This window comes from Nuphar pumila, chromosome 5 (genome assembly GCF_984573655.1).
Source record: "Nuphar pumila chromosome 5, dmNupPumi1.hap1.1, whole genome shotgun sequence".
In the NCBI taxonomy this organism is placed as follows: domain Eukaryota; kingdom Viridiplantae; phylum Streptophyta; class Magnoliopsida; order Nymphaeales; family Nymphaeaceae; genus Nuphar; species Nuphar pumila.
This window is the reverse complement of record NC_143253.1, coordinates 41,842,928-41,870,227: the sequence shown is the minus strand read 5'-3', so window position 1 is coordinate 41,870,227 and position 27,300 is coordinate 41,842,928. Positions and strand designations below refer to the sequence as shown.

The 27,300-nt window shown below is 38.0% G+C and overlaps 1 protein-coding gene across 4 annotated transcripts in view; it reads right to left on the bottom strand.

The window, feature by feature from the left end:
- The window catches only part of LOC149837444 (flowering time control protein FCA-like), a 66,400-nt gene extending 39,323 nt beyond the window's left edge, over positions 1 to 27,077 (bottom strand). For 2 of the 4 annotated variants that reach the window (XM_090006046.1, XM_090006048.1), the window contains exons 1-16: positions 26,642 to 27,077; positions 25,090 to 25,160; positions 24,217 to 24,295; positions 15,655 to 15,737; positions 15,518 to 15,569; positions 11,222 to 11,289; positions 10,940 to 11,006; positions 10,739 to 10,818; positions 10,594 to 10,658; positions 10,449 to 10,511; positions 10,181 to 10,346; positions 9,984 to 10,079; positions 9,270 to 9,848; positions 8,925 to 9,125; positions 8,606 to 8,833; positions 8,493 to 8,531 (exon numbers count right to left, since the gene is read on the bottom strand). In XM_090006046.1, the coding sequence (XP_089862172.1) occupies positions 8,493 to 8,531; positions 8,606 to 8,833; positions 8,925 to 9,125; positions 9,270 to 9,848; positions 9,984 to 10,079; positions 10,181 to 10,346; positions 10,449 to 10,511; positions 10,594 to 10,658; positions 10,739 to 10,818; positions 10,940 to 11,006; positions 11,222 to 11,289; positions 15,518 to 15,569; positions 15,655 to 15,737; positions 24,217 to 24,295; positions 25,090 to 25,160; positions 26,642 to 26,933 (2,229 nt within the window). In that variant the 5' untranslated portion in view covers positions 26,934 to 27,077. The remainder of the gene's footprint in view (positions 1 to 8,492; positions 8,532 to 8,605; positions 8,834 to 8,924; positions 9,126 to 9,269; positions 9,849 to 9,983; positions 10,080 to 10,180; positions 10,347 to 10,448; positions 10,512 to 10,593; positions 10,659 to 10,738; positions 10,819 to 10,939; positions 11,007 to 11,221; positions 11,290 to 15,517; positions 15,570 to 15,654; positions 15,738 to 24,216; positions 24,296 to 25,089; positions 25,161 to 26,641) is intronic. The other 2 variants (XM_090006049.1, XM_090006047.1) reach the window with 2 other exon arrangements.
- Positions 27,078 to 27,300: the final 223 nt, after the last annotated feature.

Below are 27,300 nucleotides of genomic sequence, written 5' to 3'. Positions count from 1 at the left end.
GCACTGTGCCAGGTCGGGTTTGTGTTTGTTAACAACCTTGGTTTGACCATGTTCAAAGGGGAAGGGCCATTTTGGTCTAGCCCCACCCGATAAAACCACCTCTCTCTCCCCCCCCCCTTTGTCTCCCTCTCTTTTCCTCCTCTTTGTCTCTGTCTCCCTCTATCTCGCCTTCCCCATCTTGTTTCCCCCTTTCTCTTTCTATCTCATCTTCCCCCCTTCTCTCACGACCTCCGTCGATTGAAGGAGCTCACCTTGCGACACTCTAGCGACCTCCGGCGGACTGTTTTTCTCCATCTTAAAGAGATATTTTAAGTTTTTTTAGGGTGTTTTCCAATTTATATTTTCATATATTTAGTTTATATTTTCATATTATAATTAACATATATTCAGTTTATATTTTCATTTTGTATTTAGTATATATTTTCAGTTTGTATTTAATTTATATTATCAGTTTATATTTTGATTTTGTATTTAGTATATATTTTCACTTTGTATTCAATTTATATTATCAGTTTATATTCACTATAGCATATATATTTGGATATTTTCAGACTGAATATAGATTATTTAGACATTTTCAACACCATTAAGAATAGTAAACTATTAGATATATTATTAGATATTCAGACTGAATATAGATTATCTATTTTCAGACAGAATATAGATTACTATTTATTAGATATTTAGACTGAATATAGATTATTTATTAGATATTCAGAATTATAGATTATCTATTTCAATACAGAATATAGATTATTAGATATTTTCTACTGAATATATCTAATAATCCTGATGTTTTCAGGCTGAATATAGATTATTTAGATATTTCAGACTGAATACATTATATTTAGATATTTTCAAAATATAGATTATTTCAGAATATATTTAGATTATTTCAGGTTTATAACAGTTTACATAGGTTAGTTCTTGATTTTGTTTGAATCTTATGTGGTATTTTTGGTTTGAATTGTTTGATTGTGTGTAGGATGGCTGATAAAGGAAAGGCAGTTATAACTTATAAGTGCTACTAGTAGCAGTACGACAACAAGCTCAACCTGTGCTTCTAGTTCGGTACCTGATGATCAATCATTGTGGGCCCGTGTAACGAAATTGGGAAAATGTCCTGGAGGGAGAGGAAATATGCAAAGGTTAATGGATCATACACAAGAGTAAAAGCCCGTCTCTTGAAGATTAAAAAGCAAGGTATTAGGTTGTGCTTTCATATTGATGATGTCACACTTAAGTTGTTAAGGAAGGAACAAGAAAAGGCCAACAAAAGAAAATCTATGGTGGCATCGAGTTGTATTAACATACCACTGTCTAGCCATAAGGGTGGTGAAACGATTGATCTCATTATGAAGAGAAGAAAATTAGATGATACGCAGATAACAATTGAAGGCTCGTTTAATGCACATGGAAAAGAAGTAGATAGAAAAGTGGGTAGATTTCTTTTTTCAAGTTCCATACTATTCAACGTAGCTAGAAATCCTTATTGGAAGGATCTAGTTACATCCTTGGCAAATTGTAGCTTGAGTGGGTATGTGCCTCCCAGTTCTGAGAAGTTAAGGGCAGTGATTTTGGGAGAGGAGAAAGCAAATGTGGATAAACTATTAGAATATAAAAAGTTTTATTGAGTGGTGTTTTTATACTGTCTGATGGGTGGACAGATATACAGAGAAAACCCTTTGATAAATTTCATTGCAGAATGGGCCAATGTTTTTGAAAACAATACACATCTGGGGAGTACAAGGATACAAAGTATATGAAACGACTTTTTTTAAAATGCATCAAGGATGTTGGAGAAGACAAAGTTGTGCAGATCATTACTGACAATGCACCAATATGTAGAGCAGCTGATATGGTTGTAGAGGCTGAACATCCTCACATATTTTGGACTCCTTGTGTGGCACATAGTTTAAATTTGGCTCTTAAGAGGATATGCAATCCACCAAGTAAAGAGCAAGATCCTATTGCTTACAAGTATTCATAGATTGAGGAGCTAGAGGATGATATTAAGAACATTAGAAATTTTGTTGTAAACCACCAAAGGGCACTTACTATTTACAATAAACATTCTGATATGAAGTTCTTGAAGGTTATCAAGACTCTTTTTGCATCTGTCATTGTCATGTTTAAAAGAATTAAAGTAAAGACTGCCTTATTTCAAATGGTCACTGATGCTGATTGGGTTTTCTATCGTACTAATGATGTTGTAAACCCCAAAACTGTCAAGAGATGCATTGTTAATAACATGTGGTAGGACAACGTCACTTATTTTCTTGAGTTCATAGAGCCCATTTGGGAGATGTTGAGGGTTGTTGATCGAGATGTTCCTATGTTGTATAGGGTCTATAAAATGTGGGAAACCATGATTGAGTGCAAGCTGCAATTTTTAACCATGAAAAGAAAAATTCTACCTTTGAAGACTCAGTTTTTATGATCGTGTACAAGATATTGATAGCATGATGAGACAAAAGCAACACCCCTATGGAGTGCATGGTTCATTGAGTGAATCCAAAGTACTATGGAAAAAAGTGGCTAAGTGAAAGTGTTGGTCGAGTGCCACCACACAAGGATTCTGAGTTAGCAAGAAAGAGTTTTTTGTTTTAATAGGATTTTTCGAGATGCAAAACAAAATATGAAAGTGCATAGTGAGTTTTTGAAGTTTTCTATGGGATTATTTGATAGTTTGGAAGGGTTAATAGATAAAGATGATGATTATTCTCTTATGTGGTGGGTCACATACGGATATGACTACCCTTTACTTCAGCATCTTGCGTTCCAGTTATTAGCACAGACTGCTACATATTCTTGTTGTGAAAGAAATTGGAGTACACATGCACAAATTCACAACATTAAAAGAAAACAAGCATACTAGCAAGCATGCAGAAGATTTGGTGTTCGTGCATTCTAACCTGTGATTGCTTTCACGAAGCAAGAAGAATATAGGTATCCAAATTATAAATTTTTGTGTTTACTTCTTTCTAATTTGTATATAAAGTTTTATACTTTTATTGCATACCTAACACATAATTTATTTAGTTTTTTTTCAAGCAAGGGAGCATCAAGTTTTGAGATGTTAATGCTAAAGATTTTGATTTGAAAGGAGATCATGACTTGGAAACTCAGAACATGAGATTAGAAGATCTTGTTCTTCCATCATCCATTGATATGGGTGACAAAGAAACGGATGAGTCATGACTTTTTTGTTATGGTTTTTTTGGATTTGGGGATTTTTTTGTCTTTTTGGTAAGTTTGTTATTTGTTAACTTGATAGTTCATACTTGATACTATGTTTATGAATGTTTTTCTATATTTTTATTTGCTAAGTGTTAATTGTTAGGTATTACTGTCTATTATCTATTTATCTGAAACTGTTATTAGCTTGTTATAACTTGTTTCTTAAATGTTAATTTGTTAGTTATAGCTTTACTTGTTATTGAATTTTAATTCTTTGAATAAAAGTTGTTTGCCTATTACTAGTTTAGTTGGTTGTTAAATGTTAAATTAATTTATGTTGTCTTGTTGGAAAAATGGATTTTGATTTTTTGAATTTATTTTTTATTTATGTGATATACATACATATATATATATATATATATATATATATATATATATATATCATTGTGTCCCCATACACACATTTTTTGGAATTGCCTTGTCGTACCCTCTGTACCTGAAACCATACCCATGTGACATAGATGTCGACTTACACAATCAAAAGAGGATGACGTTTCAGTAGAAGAGCCTAAGAAGTAAGAAGTTTAGTTGGGGCACTTCATTACCTCACATTTACTCGCCCAAACTTGGTCCATGCTATGAATCAAGTATCTCACTTTTTATATGCCCAACAAAAGTCACATGAAAATGGTTAAGAGGATCTTGAGATACATTAAAGGAACCATCCCAAATGATCTATTTTACAAAAAATTTTGCATGTCAATGCTTGTATTCAGTGTTATTAAAAACGCGCCTCAAGGCGCAAAAAGCGTGCCTCGCCTCAAGGTGAGGGCCTTTGTGCCTTGAGGCGCAGGCATGAAACGTAAAAGCGTACAAGGCGTACGCCTCATACGGTTTGAGGCGTACGCTTCGAGGCGAGGCACACCTCACAGTGAGGCGCGCACGCCTCATGTTGTTGGCCACTGGCCACTACTGCTAATGCTAAGAGTTGCACACAAAAAGCACCCAAATCATCATATTGCTAGCAAAACATCAGGTCTCTCCCCAGATGGGAGTGCCATTATACACCCAAAACATAGAAGAATAGAAATCATCCACCGGTCCCAAACTCCCCAGAAGCTAAAAAAACATAACAAAATTTGTCCATCTTTGCAGGAAGACACCGGCTTTGGAAGGAAGGAAAGAAGGGTGTTCGATTACCGCACGAAGGCAAGGCAAGTAGCCACGGCGAAAAGGGTAGCCCATCTGAGGCCGTCGCTGAGGGAAGACGCGGAATTCTGCTGGTTGAGTGAAGGAGCAGGACCACCGGGCAACCCGCTAGGAGATCTGGCAGAAGGAACAGGAGGAGATCCAGCAGAAGGAACAGGAGGAGATGCAGCAGAAGGAGAAGGAGATCCGACGGAAGGAAGAGGAGGCGATGCAGCAGAAGGAAGAGGAGGCGAGGCAGCTGGAGGAGGAGATCCAGCAGCAGCAGGAGTGGGCGAGGCAGGGAATTTAGCCGATGGAGGTGAGGAGGCGGTGGCCGCGACGACGTTGATGGCGACCTTCTGCCCAAAGGTGCAGTGCTGGCCGACGCTGCAGAGGAAGTAATGCTCTCCTGTAGAGTTGAGAGTCATGATCGTCGGGCCGGTTATGAAGCTGTCGATGGGTCTCACGAACATGCACGCGTCGAATTCCCTCTCTCTCACAGTGATTCCCTCTCTCGGTTGCAGAAAGGGTTATGTGGCTTCGACGATTCTGAACCGACAAGCCTTTCCTGTGTTACACTTCCTCCAGGATTTGTGATGTTTGTTTGTTTTTAACGAAACGGGGTTCGGTAGGAGGGAAGGGGCAAAGGTTGTTTTGTTGCTCTCCTACTCGTCCTTAATCATTGGTACCCATGTCCCTCAGCGTTTTGAAGTTACCAAGTGATCCTTCTCAAAAATAAAAGATAAGACAGTAAAATACTACTACAAAGACTCGGGATGGACTTGCGGTTGGAAATGGGTCCAGTTTCGATTGGATCTTGAACTTAGTTCTCCATGATTTCACTGTTCGGTTCCCTTAATCACCAAAAGTTTTCGTTGTTGTTGTTGATATTTAAGGAAGAAACCACTGGTTGAGGTCGAAGACATCTGAAATGATACTGGCTAAGTGGATTTGGATTCTGATGGTGAAAAGCTCGTACCAAATGTGATTTTTTTACATGTAATGAGATTTAGTAACAAAAGTCAAAAAGTATAATTGCATCTGATTATAATCAGATATGGTTTTAGCTAACTGAATAAAACTAAATGGAGTGATAAAATCAGATCCTTAAGTATTTTCTCCTGGGGACCAAGTAGACACCCCTTTCTTCAAAGTTATTAAGGGCATTATTATTATGGGTTCAATGTTTACAAAACTCAGTAGCTGTATAAATCGCTTATAATTCAAATTGCCTTTTGTCTATCTGAATTTTCTTTTTCAATATAACGAGTTACTGAACTATACACATTCTTTCAAAAAAAAAGACACCTTCGTGTCCTTTTGGGTGTATCCATGTGACATAAGATCTTGTGTGTTCTATTTGAGTAAATAGGACTGTCAACTGCTTCTTAATGAAGCGATCGTCTTACAAGGTGATAAACTCTACTTACTTTTTTCCGACAGAGAAAGCTGGGGTTAGGGAGACCCCTACCAGTTAAAACAACCATACCATTTAGATTTGAACTTGCACTGTCCCAAATAACTGCAAATGGGGAATGTTTGGCTAGAGTAATATGGATAGTTCGGTTCCGAAATTGTATCTTCATAAGAATTAGATTCTTCTTTTCCAAAAGTGAAGTAAAAAGGAGGTGCTAATGAAATCCCAAATCCCCACCTAAAAAAGGTTGGTGCTTCTTGTGGGTGCCTCAAAGACTATTCTTTTATATCCAGCACAACATGAAAACCAATTTAGATGGTTGTGGCCATTTTACCATTTTGGATATTTTTTCCGTATTTATTTGAGATTTTTTATTTTTTGTTGGTTGTTGCTTCATCAATAAAGCATTTTTTATTTATTTATAATTTTAGATAATTTTTAGAGTTTTTTTAAGTTTTAAAAAAAAATTGAGGCTTACGCTTTGCGCCTCGAGGCTTAGGCCTCGCCTCAGATTTTGGTAGAGCGCCTCGCTATGCCTCAACGCTTTTCACAACATTGCTTGTATCGCTATAACCAATGTGGGCTATTCTGATGCTGATTGGAGAGATCCTATTACTTAAAGGTTGGTCACTGGTTATGGTGTTTATTTGGGGCCACACGTGGTTTCTTGGTTGAGTAGAAAGCAGAGCACAATGGCGAGATCTAGCACTGAAGCAAAATATTGTGTCATGGCAGTGGTTACAGCAGAAGTCTCTTGAATTAGACATCTATTAGTAAGTTTACAGCAAAGAATCACCCCAACCATGTTTTATTATGATAATAAGAGTGTTGTAGCAATATCTTTGAATCCTGTACAGAATGAGAAGATGAAGCATGCTGAGTTAGATCAGTATTTTGTAAAAGAAAAGGTTGAAGATCAAGAAATCCAACCTATTTTCATAGGTGGAGAGGATCAAACAGCCGATCTATTTACAAAACCACTTCCAATCAGCCGATATTGGCTTTTAAAAAGCAAATTATCCATGGTTCTCACCCATGCACAGTTTGACACGGTGTGTTAAGGATATAGCCATAGGTATCAAATATGGATCCTAGATCAAAATTCAGATAATCTATGATTTTGTTCAGCATAGGTGTGTGGTTTTATATGGTATTTATTATTTGTAACTAGGGCATATCAGTCCCTTGAGTTACACAAGTTGTGTAAAATTGAACATGTAAAGCATCTTTATGTAATATTGGAAAGTTGATATATATAATATACAAGACTCCAACCTTGGAATTGCTTGTTGGATGTCTCTTCTCCAACTTCTCCTTTCTCACACGTTTTCTACAACAAGGACACGGATTCCAAGGCATGCCTTCACACACCCTACGCCCTTTACAAAGACCATTATGTCAATACAAGCAAGCAAAGTACTCAAAAGGCCTGAGCATGAACTATGTACAGTAGAAGATCCAAACCTTAGTAGAGACCCAACCCAAAGTGCAAGTGGCCAAACCAAGTAAAGAGCTCTATGGAGCATGTAACAGATAAGAACCAATAAGAAAGGAAAATACATCTTTTATTTCAATCAAAATTGAGGAAGATGAAAGGCGGTGCAAAGTGAGAAAATGGGTTGACTATATAAATAGAACTAAAAGAGAGATAGGAGAAAAGGGAAAGAGACGGATTCATATAAGGGTAAATTATTGCTTTTTAATGATGAGTAAAACCAAGAATTTTAGGGGAAAGAGAAATCCATCATAAAAACAACTTGCCCCAAGCATTATTTTGGTCAACCATAGAAAATATGAGTTATATTTTTTATTATAGGGTCTCTTGGGTATAAGTTTGAATTTAAAAAGACAAAAACCAGTTACATTTTCATGAACAGACTATTAAAAAACAATATTAATTGCTTGCAACTTTACATATAAAATTTTTTATGGTAGATATCATTCTTACCCCCTTGATACGTAAAAAATATTTTTAATCAATTACATGAAGATTTTCACATTCTCAATTTTTATGATAAATATTGAATTCATTTGACATATCACATAAATATGTGCATCATTTTACACCATTCAATTATTTCAATCTAAATCTCAAAATTTCTTTGTTATGCTTTGCAAAATGCTTTTTAACAAAAATCTTCATCTTGTGGTTTTCTACGTTTAACTTTTTCTGTACAATTTGCCCTTTTTTATGATACAAGATTATGATCTTCCATCATTGATTACAATGCATGTTCAGGTAATGTTCCAGCTAAAGAATGTCAAAAATGTCCCGGTAAAGAATTTACATGCTGAATATTACACTTAAACCAGAATTCTATATGTTTGCAGGTGTCTTGACTCTTGAGTGTGTACAGGCACAAATGCACTAAAAAAACTCTTTACTTGGGAAACCGACCAATATAATCCACGGTACAGATATACCCACAAAGATTGATGTGCATGACCATAAAATACAAGCAAATACTAAACTTTGCATCTTCAACCAAAAAAAAAAATCCAAGGATATCTCAAACACAAGAGTTAGATAGTTGCCACAAATAATGTGTTCTGAAAGCAATAGTTATGTCAAAACAATAACATCCCAAAAAGCATCCTTGACGTAAATCAAACTCTAGAAAATTAATTATGCTCTTCAAGAAAGCCACGCTGCTAGATTCTTAAATTTATACTACCTACTTGCCATATAGAAGTGACGGAAAATCACCTGAATGTTTTGCTGACCAAGAATTCCAGTAGCCTGATACTGCAAAACCGAAGTGCAAATTTATGAAACGCTCAATTTTGCTTGCTCCAGTAACCAAGTTAACAAAAACTAACCAATGAGGATAATGTCGGCTGCTGGAGTTGCATCTGCAGTGGCTGTTGTGCCTGCACCTGAGGCTGCTTCTGTTGTGATTGAGAAACTTGCTGTGGAGATTGCAGCTGTGAAGGAAGCTGAACTTGAGCTTGAGCTTGCGTCTGAAGATGCTGAGATGGTGGCATTTTCTGTTGCTGCTGCTGCTGCTGCTTTTGTTCAAATGCTGTCAATTCTTCAGGCTTCTCCCACTGAGACCGTTTGGTTAGTGTGATGCATAATGCTGAATTAAAGAAATAAAGGAGTAAAGTGAAGAGAGAGGGAAAATGAAGGAACACCTACCCTACTTTCATGTGTCACACTATTATAGTAATATTTGTATCCTTCAGGAGAAGTATGCTCAGTCCAATTACAAGTAACCGGTGCTTCTGCCTTAGTGCTGACAGGGATGATAGGGGTGGCACTTATGGTTGTAGAGGCAATTACTGCTGTGGTTATAGGATTGCTTACAACTGTTTGTGGCACTACGTCAGCCCATGAAGACTGAAAAAAAAATAAGAGGGACCCCAATGCTATCAGTTAAAATATTAAATATCAACACATTCCTAAACTTTATAAAAGAAAACGACGGAAAGACTAAACCTGTAGAATGATCATGATACTCATCCATAAAAGTAAAAGCAGCACCTGTTGCTTGTTGGGCTGGGAGATCAGCTGCTGTTGACTTTGAGAAGTTGCCTGGATTAGATGCAATTGTTGCTGCAGCTGAGAAAATGCATGCTGTGGAGACTGAAAGCTCAACTGTGACGCCTGTGCCTGCTGCTGCAACACCAACTGTGGTTGTTGACCAGGTGATGGTTGATGAACCTGCAGTTGTGGTGCCTGGTTTGTAACCAAAGCCAACTGTGTACGAGGTACAGAAACTGCCCCACTTTGCAGATGTGGACTAGAAGGAATTTGCTGCACAGCAGAAGAGGCGATTTGCTGGATCTGAGGCTGTGAAGCTGACAATTGACCATTCAAACCAAATAGTTGTTGCGATGAAGGCCTTTGACCATATGTCTGCTGGTTCATCAAGAGAGGAGCTTGGAGCTGTTGACTGAACTGGACAGATGTTAGTGGCATCTGTCCCTGTGTATAAGATGATGAGGTTTGCTGCTGAAGTTGGAAGGAGGATGGCAAGCGCTGTGGAGACGGAAGTGACTTCTGCGATGGGGATAGTTGCTGACCAAAAGGTTGCACTTGCATCAAAGACAGATTCAAACCCTACAAAAAGTATGTATAGCACCATCATTTAAGAAGTCAAAGCCATAGAACATGAAATAGACCCCTCATGTATCAAGCAACTTGACAATTGCATCCCAAAATTCATGATCAATTATGAACAGAAACAACTGAAACCTGTTGTGATGTAGAGTTGGGTGCAACTGCAGGACCTAAAAGATAACCATTTGCAGGCCCTCCAGCTCCAAGGACACCCAATCCCAATGTGCCAGCCTACAGATAGCACAAAAAGAAAGATACAATCTTAGAAAAGAATGAGAAAGGAGAATGTTCTACCTGCTATCAATTAAATGCAGAACAACATGCAAACTTACTGCTGCAGATGATACAGCCCCAACACCACCTCTAATACCTGGATGGCCACTAATAGTGTTACTGCTAACCTGAGATGAATGCATCCCCAAGTTCTCTGGGCTCATTGGGTGCCAAGAGTTAGGTGGCATCCTCAATCCCATTTGGCCACCAGCATTGGGTGTTGGCCTGCAAAAATAGCCAAGAAAGACCAGTGATAGGAAAACAAAGCTACAATCTATGAATGTACACAAGCACAAATGTACAAATACAATGTAATTAGACACATACCTGTTTAACAAAGGTAATTCAGATCGTTGGCCAAAACCTGGACCCCCAAACGAAGGTCCAGACCTATAAAAATTGAAATGATCAAACAATGAATACCCAAGACCACCACCAAAAGACAAGATAATCCAATGGTGAAACACAGAACCTTGAATCTCCAGTTTTTGGCCTCTTTGGATCTGCAAATCTGACAGTCAAAGGTTGGTCGCACCCCTAATTTCAGAAAAAACAGGTCAAGCAATTGAAAGAAAAAGGAAAAAAAGAAAAAAAAAACTTGTGAGAACAAAGCTCACCCTCATGATATACTTTCCATTGAGAGCATCTATAGCTGCAGCCGCCATCTCCCTGTAGGGAAATTTAACAAATCCACATCCTGAAAAGATTATACTCACATAAGCAATTGAATAAAGCAACTCATGAAAGCACCCAACTGATGATGATGATAATAATACAACACCAACAAGGAAAACTAGGGGTATAAATACGAGAGACACCTCGACTCTGTTTCAGATCGTCTCTCATGATGTAGACATCTTCAACATGCCCATAAGGTGAAAATATCTACAGAAAAGGTAATGGTAGAAAAGTTAGAAGGTTACATTGAATCATGTAGCACAAACCACCTCAACACAAGACTATTCTATGAATGAAGCAGAAACATGCCAATAACAAATAATTTTCTTCCAAAAAAGAAAGATCGGTACAAAAACAAAGAAAGGAAAGGATATCCCATTTTTTAAATAAAACTCCAAGACAAAAATCTACATGAATCTTACATCCTCAATCTCTTTTTCTGTGGCCAGTTTATTAAGGGAACCAACAAACAATTTGTACTCGGCTGCACCTAGAAAATGTAGAAGCATCAGATTAAAGAATTTTACAGGAGCCAACCATCACAGTGCACTTGCATATGCAGCCACAAATAATTTTCCAACTGCCCTCTAGAAAAGAAAATAAGTTCTCATATGACATCATGCATGTGTCCAATTGTGCACAACCACAACCAAGTAGTGGACTATTATTGTGACAAGCAAATAATGTAGAAAAAGATGTTGGATGCATAAATGAAGTTCAGTCACTAAAACAGATAAGATTGCCTGCTAATCTGAAACTTACTGTGTTTTAGTCTTGGCCTAATTTCTCAGGTTTTACATTGCTTTCATAAACAGCATCGACTGTGCTCCACATGCCTACATCATGTAACATCTTGGAAGAGCACAGGTACCTCAGGATTGGTCATCACATCTAGTTCGATCATTTTCGTTGTTCTTATTACAGTTCCAAATGCCAAAAACATGAGGTTCAGTCCTACTTCAGTTGTCTTGAGTTGCTGTATCATCCCCTCCATTACTAAATCCATAGAACAGGAGAAACTTTGTCTGAGTGGAGGATTCAGTCATTGCCTACTTATAAAACTAACTGGAACCTTAACAAGGATGCATGTCATTTCAGTTGCCATTGATGTGTCAACTATTTAACTTAGAAATGCTTCAATGCACAAAGGTGCTGACCAATGGCGAATCCAGAAGTGAGGCCCTTTATTTTCATTGCATGTCTTGCTGCATGACTGGCTAGAATGTTAAAACTTGTCTTAATGATGCTATTCAGCTCCATGCATCCAATATTTCTGTTGCTTTCCATTTCCTTTTGTCATGCCAAAAAGGAATTTGATTGTTTTGTCAACCATTGCTCAGGAAGAGAAGAAAATTTATACTCCCTTCACAGAATATTTCAGGATCACATGTGCTTTTTGATGGACAAGGAATGACTTTTTGCCAGTCCAAGAATACTAATCATGCTTATTGAAGGAAATAGGCATTATAGGCTTGCTCATTGCTCATTCAGCATATGGGTTTCAACATGGCTTATGTAAAACCCACATTTTTACAAAAAAAAAATAATAATAATAAGGGGTCGGACCCGGATCCAGACCCAAGCTAACCCCCCCCCCCGTGCGTTCTATTTAAACGCAGGGGAGGGTTTTCCCTTTTACAGAAAAAGAGAAAACCCTCCCGTCCCTCGACTCCTCCCTCTCTCCCCCCTGCAGTGCTCACCTCACTGAAGCCACCCAACGCCGGTGACCCCCCGTCCGACCACCCCTCCCCCTGTGAGATCCCTCATTCTCCCTCCCCGGCCCCGAGCTCCCCCTCTGCATCATCGTTGGATCCCCTCGTCGAGATTCCGTCTCGCCGGCGACTTCCCCTTGCAGGTACGCACTTCCCCCCTTTGTCTCCTTCTTCTTCTCTCCTTTTCCGGCCCACAGGCGAGGGCAACGCCCACTGCCTGCCTCTCTTTTCGGCCAGGAGGGCAGGGGCGTCACCCTTGCTTTCCCTCTTCTTTTTTCGGTCTGCACGCAGGGGGCAGTGCACCCTAGCCTTCTCCTTTTTCTCGATCGTCGAGCAGGGGGTCAACGCCCCCTACTTCCTCTTCTTCGACCGACAGGCAGGGGTGATGCCCCTACCGCCTCTTCTTTTCTGGCTGATAAGACGCCCCTGCTGCCGCCTTCCTTTCTGGCTGACAGGCAAGGCAGGTGTTGCGCTGCCCCTGCCTCCTCTTCCTTCTGTCAGGAGGGATCCCCCTCTCACTCTTGTCAGGAGTGCGGGCAGGGGTTACACCCCTGCGCCCCCCCCCCCCCTTCCTTTTCTTCTTGTGGACCAGCGAGCAAGGGCGTGCCCCCTGCCCCTTACTTTTTCCTTTGGTAGGTCGGCAAGCAGGGGCGCAACCCCCGCCCCTTCTTCTTGTTTTGTCGGCGGGCAGGGACGCAATCATGCCCCCCTGACTTCAGACTTGACCCCCCCCCTCAATCCTTACATTAATTAGTTTTTCTATTTTTAAGATCATTGCTTTTTTTTTTAGTTCAATGCATCCCATCGACGCAATGGATCCTGCTTGCGCCCCGAGGCACGAGCCCTTTGTCATCTACACCCAAAAACGTCAACAACTCCAACAATCCCCAAGATAGCAGAAAGTTGTGCAAAGGACAATGGACGAACTAAATTAAGCATTTAACATTTAAACGGAAAGCAATAATATATATATATATGTGTGTGCATTTTAACTCAAGGAGCGAACTCAACTAGCTATTCGGGGTATCAAAAATACATGACATAATAAACCCCCGGATTAGTCTCAGTTGTTTCTACGTTTCGCGTTTCTGCGTACCCGCACGCCAGCTAAATAATGAAACAAAATTATCTTGCTCACATCACTTATTAAATTGTGTATCACGTATAAATTGGATGCACATGTCATATTTGTTCACATTACTTGTTGAATTGCGTATCATGTATTAAATAAATGCTCATGCTAGCTTTGTTGTATTAATTGTTGGATTGCGCATTATGTGTTAAATAATTGTTTATGCTAGATTTGTCGTATTAATTATTGAATTGCATATCATGTATGAATTAAATGTATATGCTAGAATTGTTATATATTATCTTACTTGTGCACCTACCAGTTTTTCATGAAACAGACATATTTTATTAGTAGATGTGATGATTAGGTTTACGAGACGGACGATGGCGCAATTGCAAGATAGCTTCAAAATTCTATTGTTTTTGTTGGCATTCCGCGTTCGGGATACATTTCAAAGTTTTGCATTTTGTATAAAGATTTCCTCAAGAAATCTCATTTTGTATAAACTTGTTATTTTCTTTCAATGCATATGCTTTCTGAATGCTTTGCGAAGATTCAATCTATTGTGAAATTGACGTTTTTACGCTAACGCACCCAAGATTGTCAACTTGTCTTTTATTTTTGAAAAAAAAAATTGTTTTCGCTGATTCACTAAAACAAAAAAACTTTGAAAAACAAAGGATTTTCAATCTTTCAATTATCCTGAAAGTTTTACAAGTTCAAAATTTTGGGATGCTAGAGCTTGTGCATTGTTTCTTAGGAGGAGCTAAGACTGAGGGGCAAATAATATACATGGTTTCCAATTTACATTGGAGAAATTAGCTGGTCGCAACAGAGTATCCGAAATAAATTATCACCCTCAATCTCCAAACCATGTCAAGACATCATCTCAATATAAGTTCTAGACATGCAGCTTCCATGTGATACCAATTCCATTTTTCCAGGTTCAAGAACATGTACAATCTCTCTTATAACTTTGTACCTTCTACTTGCTTTGCTTCTACCTGTTTCCTGTGATCTTCGCATATGAATGGCATATTCTTCCTTTTGAGGAAGAAAAATCAACATGAAGATACATACAGGATATCCTAAAGCCGCCACTCAGCTCCTATTACAAACAAACCCTTATTCCTTCCCCTTCCCTATCTATTCGCAGTACTATTTACATAAGGCACAGTTGCCACAATCTGTTCACTGACAAAGCAGACCTGAGTTCTGACACACACACCAGCTTTTACACTATGCTTTGAACAGGGTCTTGCTTGAAAACATTAACGTGATCCCTTTGACTTTTACCTATTAATAATTTTTAAGGAGACAAAAAAGATATATCCACAATGCCAATAAATTTCATATTTAATTGTGAAAGTTTCAGAGATATTACTCCTATGTAGTCAAAAGCACTAGGAAACAAGTCACCTAAAACCCAAATAAATACACTAACTTGTGAAATACTATTAAACATTATAAAAATAATTTGAAATTTGAAATTTAAAAATTATAATTCAAAAAAAGGAAAACCACTTAGCACCTAGGCATTGGCTAAGGCTCTAGGCCAGTGCCTAGGCATATTAACTACAGGGACCTACTCCCAGCATTACCAGGGTTGCTTATTTAAATGCATTAGGTACATGATTTGCAGACTGTGAACTAGCCAAGCCAGGTTTGGACTCAACTGAGCCCAAGTCCAAACACAAGATTGACTTGAAACTTGGATAAACTCAGTATGACTTTCTCATTGCACACTTCTCCATTAAACATGAAAATATGCATGTCCAGAAAGGTGTAGATGTGCATGCTGAGACAAGGAAGACACTAACTATGCACTTCAACTACAAACATTTACACACAGTACATCAGAATAACACCAATGCAGAGCCATATACTTGCATAAGTTACAAAAGTTCAACTCATTAAAGAACTGAGGTAATTACCAAGGCGTTCCCTTTCACCATCAGCGTATCTAACTTGTATAGGGCCCAAGCCCTACAAGAGCCAACAAAGTCATCCAGTTAGTGGAGATAGGAAACCAGCAATGTCATCCACATCAAAGAAGAGTAACACAGCTCACCCCTGGCAATGTGCAATGATTATGTAAGGCTCCAATGGCTCTATCTGCTTCTTCTGAAGTTGCATATTTAACAAAACAACAACCTGCAAAAGTAAAGATTCTGTAGACTGATTCCATAAAAGTTACATTTTCCAGAAGAATAACAGATAACACAAGTCAGGGTTCTCCATAAACCAGTTTATTCAAGAAAAATACCCATGTCAACATGGAATTCACATTATATGCACATTTATTTTTACTACAAAATGCTGGGCCAAAAACAAAATCTGTCAAATTTCAAAGAACTGAATCCAGCTAAATATCCGCATATTGAGCCTATATGACTTCACAAGTTCACATGCTAAGAAAAATATAATGTTACATGCATGTGTGTGTGTACAAATTCTTCATCTGTTTCTTATCTGCAGATTATCATACAGTCTACAGTAACAGAAATGTGCGCGCATTTTGCATTTGATGAACACTATGTCAGTTTAGGTACTCCATTTGCATAAAAAGAAGGTAATGATATCCATACCTATATGCCCATACAGATAGAGAACTCAAATTTATGTAGTATGCCCTGCATATATGTAGTAAGTCCCCATACTGGCTATCAAAATCATACATCCTCCACCAAAAAGTTAATTGCACAAGAACCTGGTTACTGTCCCAGAATATCTTACTTGTAGTAACCAAAGGCTCCTTTACGAAAGCACCACACTGTCGAAATCTATAGTATTGATGAACAAGCCAAACTAGTTGAGCCTTCAACCTTTGCCCATTTTCACTCAATAGGGGCTTGAGCTTGAGCCTGGGATCAACTGAACACAAGCTAAAGCCCAGAACAAGCCAGCTCATATATATATATATATATATATATATATATATATATATATATATATATATATATATATATATATATATATATATATATATATATTCTTTTCAGAAAGGGATAAGAAAAGGAATTGGACTTCCATGCTCATTTGGATAAAAATTATGTTTCAAAGAGGGACAAGAGAAAGAATCAAACTCCAAACTCGCATGCAAAACCATGGGTAGCAACCAACTCCTCTACCCATTGCTAGGAAATGTATATCCTAGCATACCTTGAGTAGAACCGACCCAAATATCCCTTGTTCAGGCTCGGCTCATTAAACATGACAAGCTTCTAAAATAAGCTTGTCAAGCTGAATTACGGCAGAAGCTGAATGAGTTCATTGTTAAAATGTAGTGTCTCTTTTATATATATATATATATATATATATATAGAGAGAGAGAGAGAGAGAGAAAGATACATATGCATATATATATCATATGTATATGTATTTATCTAAGTATATATATAAATATATACCTCAAAACCCGATAAGGGTATTTATGTAAATTCACATAATTTACGCATATTCTCATTTGAGAATATGTTGTGTTTTTGTTTTTTCTATTCTTTTATTTTCTTGTATTTTGTTTTTTGTTCTTTTCTTTTTTTAATTTTGATGTGACATGGGGGGACCCCCAATACATAGGATGGAGCTCCCCCTCCAACGGTTAGATTTCTAACCGTTGGAGGGGCTCCAACCTATGTATTGGAGCCCCCCCCCCAACAATGCCTCCAATGTCTTATAAATAGGGGCGAACCCCTTTAGGTTTCTTATGCTTTTGTAAAGCCCCTTTGGGGATTTCATATATTGAAGGTTATATTTTTTCATGCCTTTGTGCATGTGTATCCGTGCTTTTGTGCACTTGTGAGTGTTCTCCTTTGTGCCTTCGTGCACCCTTTGTGTTTCAAGCTTTGTGTTTATACACAAAGTCTCTTTTTATAGAGATTTTCACATTCATTACCAAGCTGAACTGAGCTGCATTGCAAGTGTTTTGGCTCATTTCCAGCCCTGGGTGCAACAAGCAAGAACAAATTAAATACCAGCCCACTTAAAATCAGACTCAAGGCCTTTTTATACATGCTCAGGCTCAAGGACCTACTGCATCTGAGCTCATCTTTCTTGAGCTGGGTTCAAGCCATTTTTTTGCCTTGCAGTTCCTTCAAGACATGTAAAGAAGACTAGCTAGGAAGGGTGGGACTCAAGGCCCGGTATGCCCCTTTCAGAAACATGGGTACAATTACTATGATAAACTGACTATTGTTTGGAAGGAGGGAGAAAAAAATGCAATACGACTGTTTGTGTACATGCCATATACGGCTAGTTAAGAATCCCCAAGCTTGAAAGGTGCATGGTCTTTGGTTGCTTAAGCTGACCTATCAGGTTAACAGACTGACTGATGAGCTTGAGCTTGACTCACAAGCCTAGTAAATTACCTTGTAGGTAAGCTGAGTCCAGCCTAGTGACTTGACCCACCAGCCATAGTCAATGAAGCATAAGAAGTATTAGACAAGATTCAACTTCTTTTTCCAAATGAACAAATGCCATCTGCTTTATGCATAAATCATCCACATCTCCCTTAGCATTTCTTAATCCTTTCAATCACTAAGGTTCCCATTTTTTCACCAATGAAAGAAGCTGATCCACTTTAGCCCATTGTCTCACATCCATCACTTCAAATAATGGCATATGAAGTTAACCTTGCATAGATTTGTAAGAGGTGAGCATCCAAGATCTATAGGTCCCTCCAACACAAAATGTCATAAAGGTTTCCATTTGTCCCTCAGGTCTTCCAAGACAAGATTAAATCACTTCAACAAATTTCTCCACTTGTTATAATTTAGAACCCTTAAATACTACATTCTTAGTGTACGACAAGGCTGTGATAGCTTTCAATGCCTTTATCAACCACTCATTGACCCCTTTAGCTAGTAGACACCACATTCTGACAACAATGCCCTATTTATCAACTCTATCTTTCCAATCGCTAGGACCCTTGGGAAGGTTAATCAAGTTCTGACTTGGCTAGGTAGTGATCTTTCACTATGTAAGCCCCCTTCAATAAGAAAGCACAAAAGATTTTAATTCGCTAGAAAAGGCAAATTTCCTTTCTGATTATATAGATTGGAGAACAGAAGCTCTACATTCTCTAATTCACATTCCTATTCATGATCCGCTGGTCAAATGGATACAAAGGATGCCTTTCTTCACAATTTTCTCAGTGAAGAAATACATTTGGAATCGCAATCTAAAAACAGTCAATCAGATCTAATGAAAAGCTTGCCTACTAAACACTACATCTATGAAATTTCAAGAAGTGATGCAAAGAGCTTGTGGACCATAAACAGAGGGGAACTTAATATTATAATCATACTCTTAGGCTGATGATATAGTGTTTAAACATAACCAGATGAAGGAATATTGAGGATTACAGAGTTTACTAGCTCATTGTACTCAACAGATTGAGAGTTCACATTTTCGAGGTATCAAGGATGATAGAAAAGGTTAACTAATTCTGCCAAAGTGCAGATAAATGCTATTTCCGGTAGGAAAAATAAGAAAAAGGGATCATAAAAGATTCCAAGGCCATCATGGCACATGTTGCCATAAATGTCAAACTTAAAGAAAAGTCGCATTCCAAACCCATATCCCAAGGGAATGTGTGACTGGCTTTGTGTGCTTCCCTTTTTCAAATGTTAGAAATTTACAAATTTTCACAAGACAACGTAGTACTTGACATAAATCAAGTGCGCAGCTCGTGAAAGTGATGAAACAGGACAAGCAGAAGCAAAACCAAGGTTACCAAAAGGTAAGCAGAATCTAGAAGCAATGCAGGAAGCTGAAGTGAGAAATGAGGGATTCATAAGCACACAGGAAGCAGGAAGCAAAAAAATGATAGGAAGCATTTAATAAGTGAATTAGGAAGTTTTCTACAATTCCATAATATTTTTAGAAATTATAGAAAATATATATAGGATTTACTTTTCAATCTAATGAAAATGGATTCAAACACTGTGGTGTTATTGTAGGAAACACAATTCATTAATTATGTAAATGTATTGTTTTTTAGTGAAAAAAACAATATTTATGTTTAAAAATCTGATGTCCTTGGAAGTGTGCTTCCCATGATAATGGAACCGAGTTTCAGAAGCACTTAGTTTCTAGCTTCCAAAGTGGCTTCCCAAGAAACGAGCTTCCCAACATAGGTAAAAGCTTCCAGTAACCATGAGCAAAACTGCAACCCACCAAGCATGCCTAAACAAGAAAACTTCATGTACCAAATGTCATTCATTAGTTGCTAGAATGTTGACTGGGAATGCAGAATATAGGTTACTGGAAACAATGGCAAATGGATCCTGGATAAGGATTCTATTAATTAGATTTTTGCAGAAAATGATGCAATTGTGTATAAAAATTGCGCATGCTTCACGTGACACACATCCGAGTTTACAATATAAGACCAAGCACATCAAGTAGATCATCATTTTATTCATCAGATAGTGAAAGATGATGAGTTATACATCACATGTTGCAAGCAAAAGTGCCAAGATATTCTAAATCACAAAAAGGGAATAACAAAATACTCCTTAAAGTGCAAAATTTCCATAGTCGTGGCCAATGCATACCTCAAAAGAGTTCTGGGCACTACATTGTAAAATGTTCTATTAATAATTATATTGAATAAAGCATGAAAATAAAATAGAGTACACATGAGACAGGCCTTTAGCATTATTGTACATCCGACATTACGGAATAGAGGCAATCTCAATTGCTGGATGATATGACATTTTTTATAAGGTCATAGAATGCACTGCAAAGCAACAATAAAACCTAGAGAAAATACGTGACAGGCCTATAGCATTATTGTGTGCATCCTACATTATGGAACAGAGACAATGGCAATTGATGGATAATATGTTGTATTCTTTATAAGGTTATATAATGCACTCAAGGGAACAACAATGTCTAGAGAAACAACAATTTAAAATAGAACCAGAAAATGCAAATATCCATTTCCAGTGCATATAGAACAATTGGTGAATGAGGTAAAGACACTTATATCATATGCATCAAATATGTGACAATGTAAAAAAGACATGAATGCGAACACAGGCATCATGTTAAAAATAAAATACTAAAGAATATAATTGAATTGCCACCATGTCATACAATAGATCTCACAAGAGACCATGCAAATGTCGTAAAGACACAATCTGCCAATCATACAAATACTAGAAGTGGAAAAGATATGAAGAGACATAAACATGATGGGGATGGCCTTTTGCAACCTGTACTGGAAGGCCATGCATGAAGACAGTTGATGGCAATCAAAAGCATTAAATCTTCACTAGTAGTGCCAGATCAATCACACTGACAAGCATGATGTGCTATATACACAAAAATAGCCACACCAAAATCTTTTAAAAGACAAAAGGTTGATCAATATTCCAATTCCATACCCAGCAATGGATGCATAAATGAAAAATATGCAGCATAATAACTAGCTACTAGATGCAAATCTACAAATATAACATAAAAAGGGTTGTGAATGAGTGGTATACGCATATTCAAACATTCCACAGACACACACAGACCCACCCACACGCACGAACACTCATACGCATGCACAAACACCTCCCCATGCATTCCACATTTCATTGTAAAAGCCAAGGATTTGCTTGGAAAGAGTTTGACTTCCCAACAAGAAATAAGCACATAGGATCCTGACACAGTTTATAAAGAGAAGCAGCATCAGCACACCAAGTGCAAGCTCACGAGGAAACCATATATAAAATCAAATCACGAAGTCTCATCATGAATTACACAAGAAACAGAGAATCGAATCTGTCAACCATGATATGAGCAGCAGCTCCTATGATAAAAGAAAAGGGGGAGGGGACCCAACATGCAAAACTAGATAGATCAAAGAAAGGGTCCACTATTTATAGAAGATCTTCGGGACTCAAAAAAGACAAACCCAAGTGCCATTAATTTTTTATTCCCCTATTCAAGATAAGGCATTCTACAACATCATTGCTCCACAAATGTGTTACATAACACATTGAAAATATTAGACAAAACAGATAACCACATTCAGCAAACAGCAGATGATGATGGATGAACTGCAATCAGAGATAAAAGATGAAATTTAGTTTTCCAAAACAAGATAGCTGCACGATTTTAAACCGCCAACAAATGAGGAGATTTTGATAATCATGTATTAAGCAATTTCAAAATAATGGGTAAGCTTCCATTTAAGGGATTCCCCAAATAATAATAATAATAATAATAATAATAATAAAAGAAAACCTGGACAATCTATTTTCTGGTACAACCCTCAATCTAAAAATTTGTTACGGAAACCCAATTCTCACACAACCCTCGATCTCAAAATGTGTTATGTAAACACTACTTAACCAAAGATAACTCAAAGGCAAACACATTTTTCACACAGAAGGCCACATGCACCATCATTGCCATTAGCCTCCTATGCATATATTACAAATGAAATACGCAGTGCATCACAAATGGAAAATCGGAAACAGATACATATTTTCTGAGAATGTAATATTGAGTCGCTGACACTTAGTGCATCTCCCCAGGGATAGAAAAATCCATCTTATAGCAAAAGCAAAGCAAGTTTCAGCATCAGATAGTACAGAACGTCACAGTCCATCAATAACCATCAGGTCAACTAATGCATCCTTGAATTGCCAGGTATCACATTCACCAATGAATATGGCTTTGACATCACAACCATATAAAAGCTTACATATCAAAACAGCACTTATCTCTCACACTTCCACGGCTAATGATGACATGTCCCAAATTCCTCGCATAAACATTTAAAATAGCTTACACATTCACTGCATTGAAAGGACAATAACATTATCTGAAATAATGGCGTACAACACAAATTCACTTATGATCTTATGTGCAAATGTCAAGGTCAATGCCAGACCACAATGAGGTCTGAATACCATCCATAGAAGATATTTATGGCAAAATACCACACCCTTGTATGAGTAAGCATTCAAAAAGCAATTCAGCGGTAAAACAATGGCTTCACCATCATAACAATATATGGACTTTAACCACATCTCAATTCAAACATTGTCATCATCAGATGTGTTCACTAGCTTGTACAATCACATAATTAACAGATTAGCATCTCCCATCAAATATCCCCAAATAGTTCCATTGCAAAGACTGATAGAATGGCACTTGACAGTCTTTGACATAACGACATGTGCGCGCATCATCATAATCACATTGCAGATTAATATAATGGCAGAATCGCTGATACAATAACAATTAATCATCTGACATGAACCCTTATAAACACATCACCGAATACTGATAGAACGACATGTACCATCAAGATAACCGAAACATAGAAATTAGAAAGAGTCCTCAAAATTTCGACATGAACATCATCATCACATCGCATCATATTGCACAGCACAAAGAGACCATTAATTAACATCATAACAAGCATTTGTGAGAACGTAGCACAATTTCTCATAATACAATGGCCTCACCACCATTTGTACGTGTGCATGTATAGTTTCTGACATAATTCCATTTGAGGAGACCCATCATTTTGAAACAATCACGGCATCAGTGGATTAATATATGAGGCCCAGATGTTCTCAACCATTGTGAACAATTAATACAATGACACTTAACACCATCTGAAGCCACCCCATACAAAAAATAAAAAGAGAAAACGCCGCCATCAAACACATTATATGATCCAATGATAATTTCAAGTAATAAAATGGTGAAATCATCTGAAACAACCCATACAAACAGGCATGAATCCAAAAAGGAGGTGAACCGCAATCCAATCGCTTTATTTAAAACATGCAATGATAAGGTCCCCAAAGTATTTAAAGCATGCAATTATAAGGTTCCCAAAGTATGTTTAGGTCACAGATCCAAGCATAACATTGAAGACCATCAACACTTGAAAATAACTGCTTAAACTATGTAAATTGCAACTGAAGAACATACAGAGTATCCGCTTCCAACAAAATTCACTTATTTTATGTAGCTGCACCACACATGCATAATGGAAGGAATCTAAATTGAGTCAATCAAAGAGAACAACTTGCAGACACGTTACTAGATTCGGTGATATATTCAAACCCTCAATAAAACATTGAGAATTCCCAATCATCTCATGGGGCAGAAAAAACTCCAGTTTACTAAGGCAACAAGACAAATGCAATGCCTCAACCCCAGAAAAAAAAAGGGGGAGACCAAGATAATACAGTAAGATGGGTAACATCCATCCAAAAGCAACCTCCAATGTATTGCTCTGTCAGATACTGTACAGCAATTGCATACAGGAGAACATCTTGGGATACAAAATGTTACAGTAATGCAATGGGTCTCCCCACTAAATGAAATGCCTGGTCATTGATGGTGACATGCCACAGCTGGGAAAATGAGTATGATTAAGATCTAGTGGTGTTCCGACTGCTACACATAACCAAACACTAGCCAAGGTCTTGCAGTGATCGCCTCCCGGAAGGACATGAAGAACGTAAAAGAGAATTTGCCAATAAAAAGAAAAACTGTTCCAAAACCTAACTGGGATGGATCATGAGCTTAGTGCTCTCTTCAATCTCTCAAACCTGAAAGATGAAAAAGCACAAAATCATATCTGAATAGACAAAAAAAATGTTGCACGTACCTTGCTGTTGGCCAGTTCTCTTATCCTTGATCAAAGCAACCTCAAGCACGTTGCCATGCTCTTCAAATAAAGGACGAATCTGGCATAGAACAGACACTCATATATGTTAGTGCATCCCGTGCAAACAAAGTGAAAAGCTATTGCACAAACAAATGCTAAAAGCACACAAGAGAAATTATTATTAGATCAATGAATGTTTTGCAACAGCAGTTTAAATATGCTAAATGGAGCCATTAAGCATATACTTCTCCTCTATTTAATGACATACAAGCATGGTGCATTAGTGAGCCAAGAAGGTGCATATTCATGGACTAGTAGTCATCAGCCATTAATGAACAGCTAACAGAATAGTCACACAATGACACAACCAACATTGCAGCTAAAGACTGTCATATAAATAGAGTTAACAAATGGTATAAAAGATGATATGTTAAGAATCTGCATCAATCACCAGAGTAGGCACTCTAATAATAAAAATCATCACTTCTAGAAGAATATTTTGCTAAAACTTCTCACAAGAATCACATGCATTCTTTGCATTCAAATGATTATAAACCATTCGTTTTAAAGCATTTTATCAGAGCATGCATCTATAGCTCTAATCATTCCCAAAGTCATGGTTGTAATATGCACTATTTCTCCATGTAGCATCAGCATGCAATCCTGGCTCTGACTATTTCAGACATTCATTATAGCATCCTCATCACTCTCCCGCAAATTAAGGTCATGCAATCAATGTCTGAAATACAAAATCAAGATAATATGGCATAAATCACATTAAAACGCAATGCAGCTTATTAAAGAGAATAAAGTGAGAACCCCAGTAGCACTTGTAAAAGCAACATTTTGGAATATGGTATGGCAGAAACTTACTTCTTCTTCTCTGGCTGTCCTTGGAACAGAGCCAACAAAAAGCTTTGCAAAAGTACCAGTATCAGCAGAATCTGATGGAAAGTGCAATATTTCAGTTAATTAATTCAGCAGCCCTTGGATTAAAAAGAACACTAGAATGACAATTACAAAACTTCTAAGTTCTAACTTAACTTCTAAAAACATGAATGAGTATAGAGCTATGCATAAGCACATGTGCACGCATATGCACACACAAACACATACACAAGCACATGTAAACACATGCATGCACACACAGGCATGTGCGAGAACAACTATGACCTAGTCACTGCAGCAACTAAAAGACTGGTTAGTTACGCTGATTCAAAAGATGAGTTCAGAACAAGAAGATAAGGGATGCATATCGACTTAGTTACTACTGCAACTAAAATACTATGACTTAGCTCTAAAAGCAATAAGAGGAAGCAAGGCGCTTAATCAACTCGTACTTCAAGCAAACTCAAATCAGCCCAACAACCATAAACTACAGAACAAAAACAGTTCCCAAACAAGAGTGAATAACTCTATGACACAGTCCCTCGAATGGATCCCCAAAACCTACAAGGCTGTCAAGCAGCTTACATCCCCCTAGAATAATGTGGCTTCATCTTGGGGTAAAAAGCACAAAGCCATAATATAGAAAGGAATTACTAAACTAAAATAAAATAGGAGAGGTGCAACTAGACACAAAGAATTTGACCCATCTCCAACACATCTGTAAAGAATTGCCTTCCAGGCCTTCGTACTAACTGATTTGGCTGCTCCCAACAGTTATAAATAGGCTAGCAATGTTCCTCTAAGCTCAGTCATGAATGATTTTCAGGCCCAGATTTAGGCAGCCATGACATCATACTCCACAAGTTAGATGATTGGCAGTGAACCCGTAAGAGGGGTCATAAGAAAATCATGAACCCTAACTTCCTAGAAGCAGTGAATGAAGAATTCTTGATGGATTGATAAACTTGACCATGGTCCAAATACAAGAATTAGCTGTCGCTTCACTCTGCATTCGCTCCCGTACCAGAGCAGTTCAACAGGTAACTGGGAATGTAGTTCATTACATCTAACATTGCTCAAACTCAATCTTACTTCACAGAATCGAGCTAGCAAATAATGGCTTAATGCATGAAAGAATAATCATTTCATTGAAACCCAAACAGTTAAACGTGCAAACATGTTTTCGGATATCATAGATCATATCCCAACAAACCAGAAAAACATTGATGCAAATCAACCCTGGACAGACCAAATTAGACATGAAACCATTTCAATGACAAATTAAAGGCCATTTATTTATTTTTCTATTCAATCAACAGTAATCGCAAACCAAGCTTCTCTATAAAGTAAACTAAAAAGAAAAGTACACGACTAAGAAGCACAAGCTCTATCCCTATCGAACACCAAAAATAATTTTTTCCCCTTTCTTTTCAAAATGGAAAAACGAGATACTAAAACCCAGAAAGGGAACTGAAGAACCACCACAAATTGAAGATGGTCAACAGGCGATTAAGACTAATTCGAGTAGAAACCCTACCAGGAGAGGATCCTCTACGGGAGAAACTGCCGCCGGGACTCGAAAACCCACTGCTGGATCTCTTATGGACGGAGAGGTAATGCGGTTGAGGGGAACCCCCAAACCCAGACCCCGGCCGCATGCCACCTCCTCCGCCACCAGAACGCCCTCCACCTCCACCAGGATGGTGCATCGGAAAATTATTAGGGGGATGGTGATGACCTCCAGAAGGGCCTCCGCCGCCGCCTCCGGAGAAGGGCTGCCTCTGGTTCGGGTAATCGCGGTGGCCCGAAGAGGAGGAGCGAGAAGGCATCCTGGAGTAGGGGTGGTGCCTGCCTCCTCTCCCTCCATCAGGATTGCCTCCGGAGCGTTCTCCTCTGTGCCTCTCCAGGATCGCTTCCTCTTCTTCTTAGCGAGAGAGAGAGAGAGAGAGGAATGGTCGACGGTGGACTCCCTGGCGATGGTTGTCTTGTTATTGAGGCCAGTTAATGGATCGGACCGATACGGATTTGTCTGGGTGCTGTCCCGGATCTGATTTTGAGGTGCTTAACTACAACTCCTAATCATAATCACAAATCTTGTTCTCGGGTTAACTTTTAAATTTTAAAAGTATAAAAAGAAAATATAAAGAAAACATTGAAAATATAAATATTCACATTAATAACATGATGATATCGTGA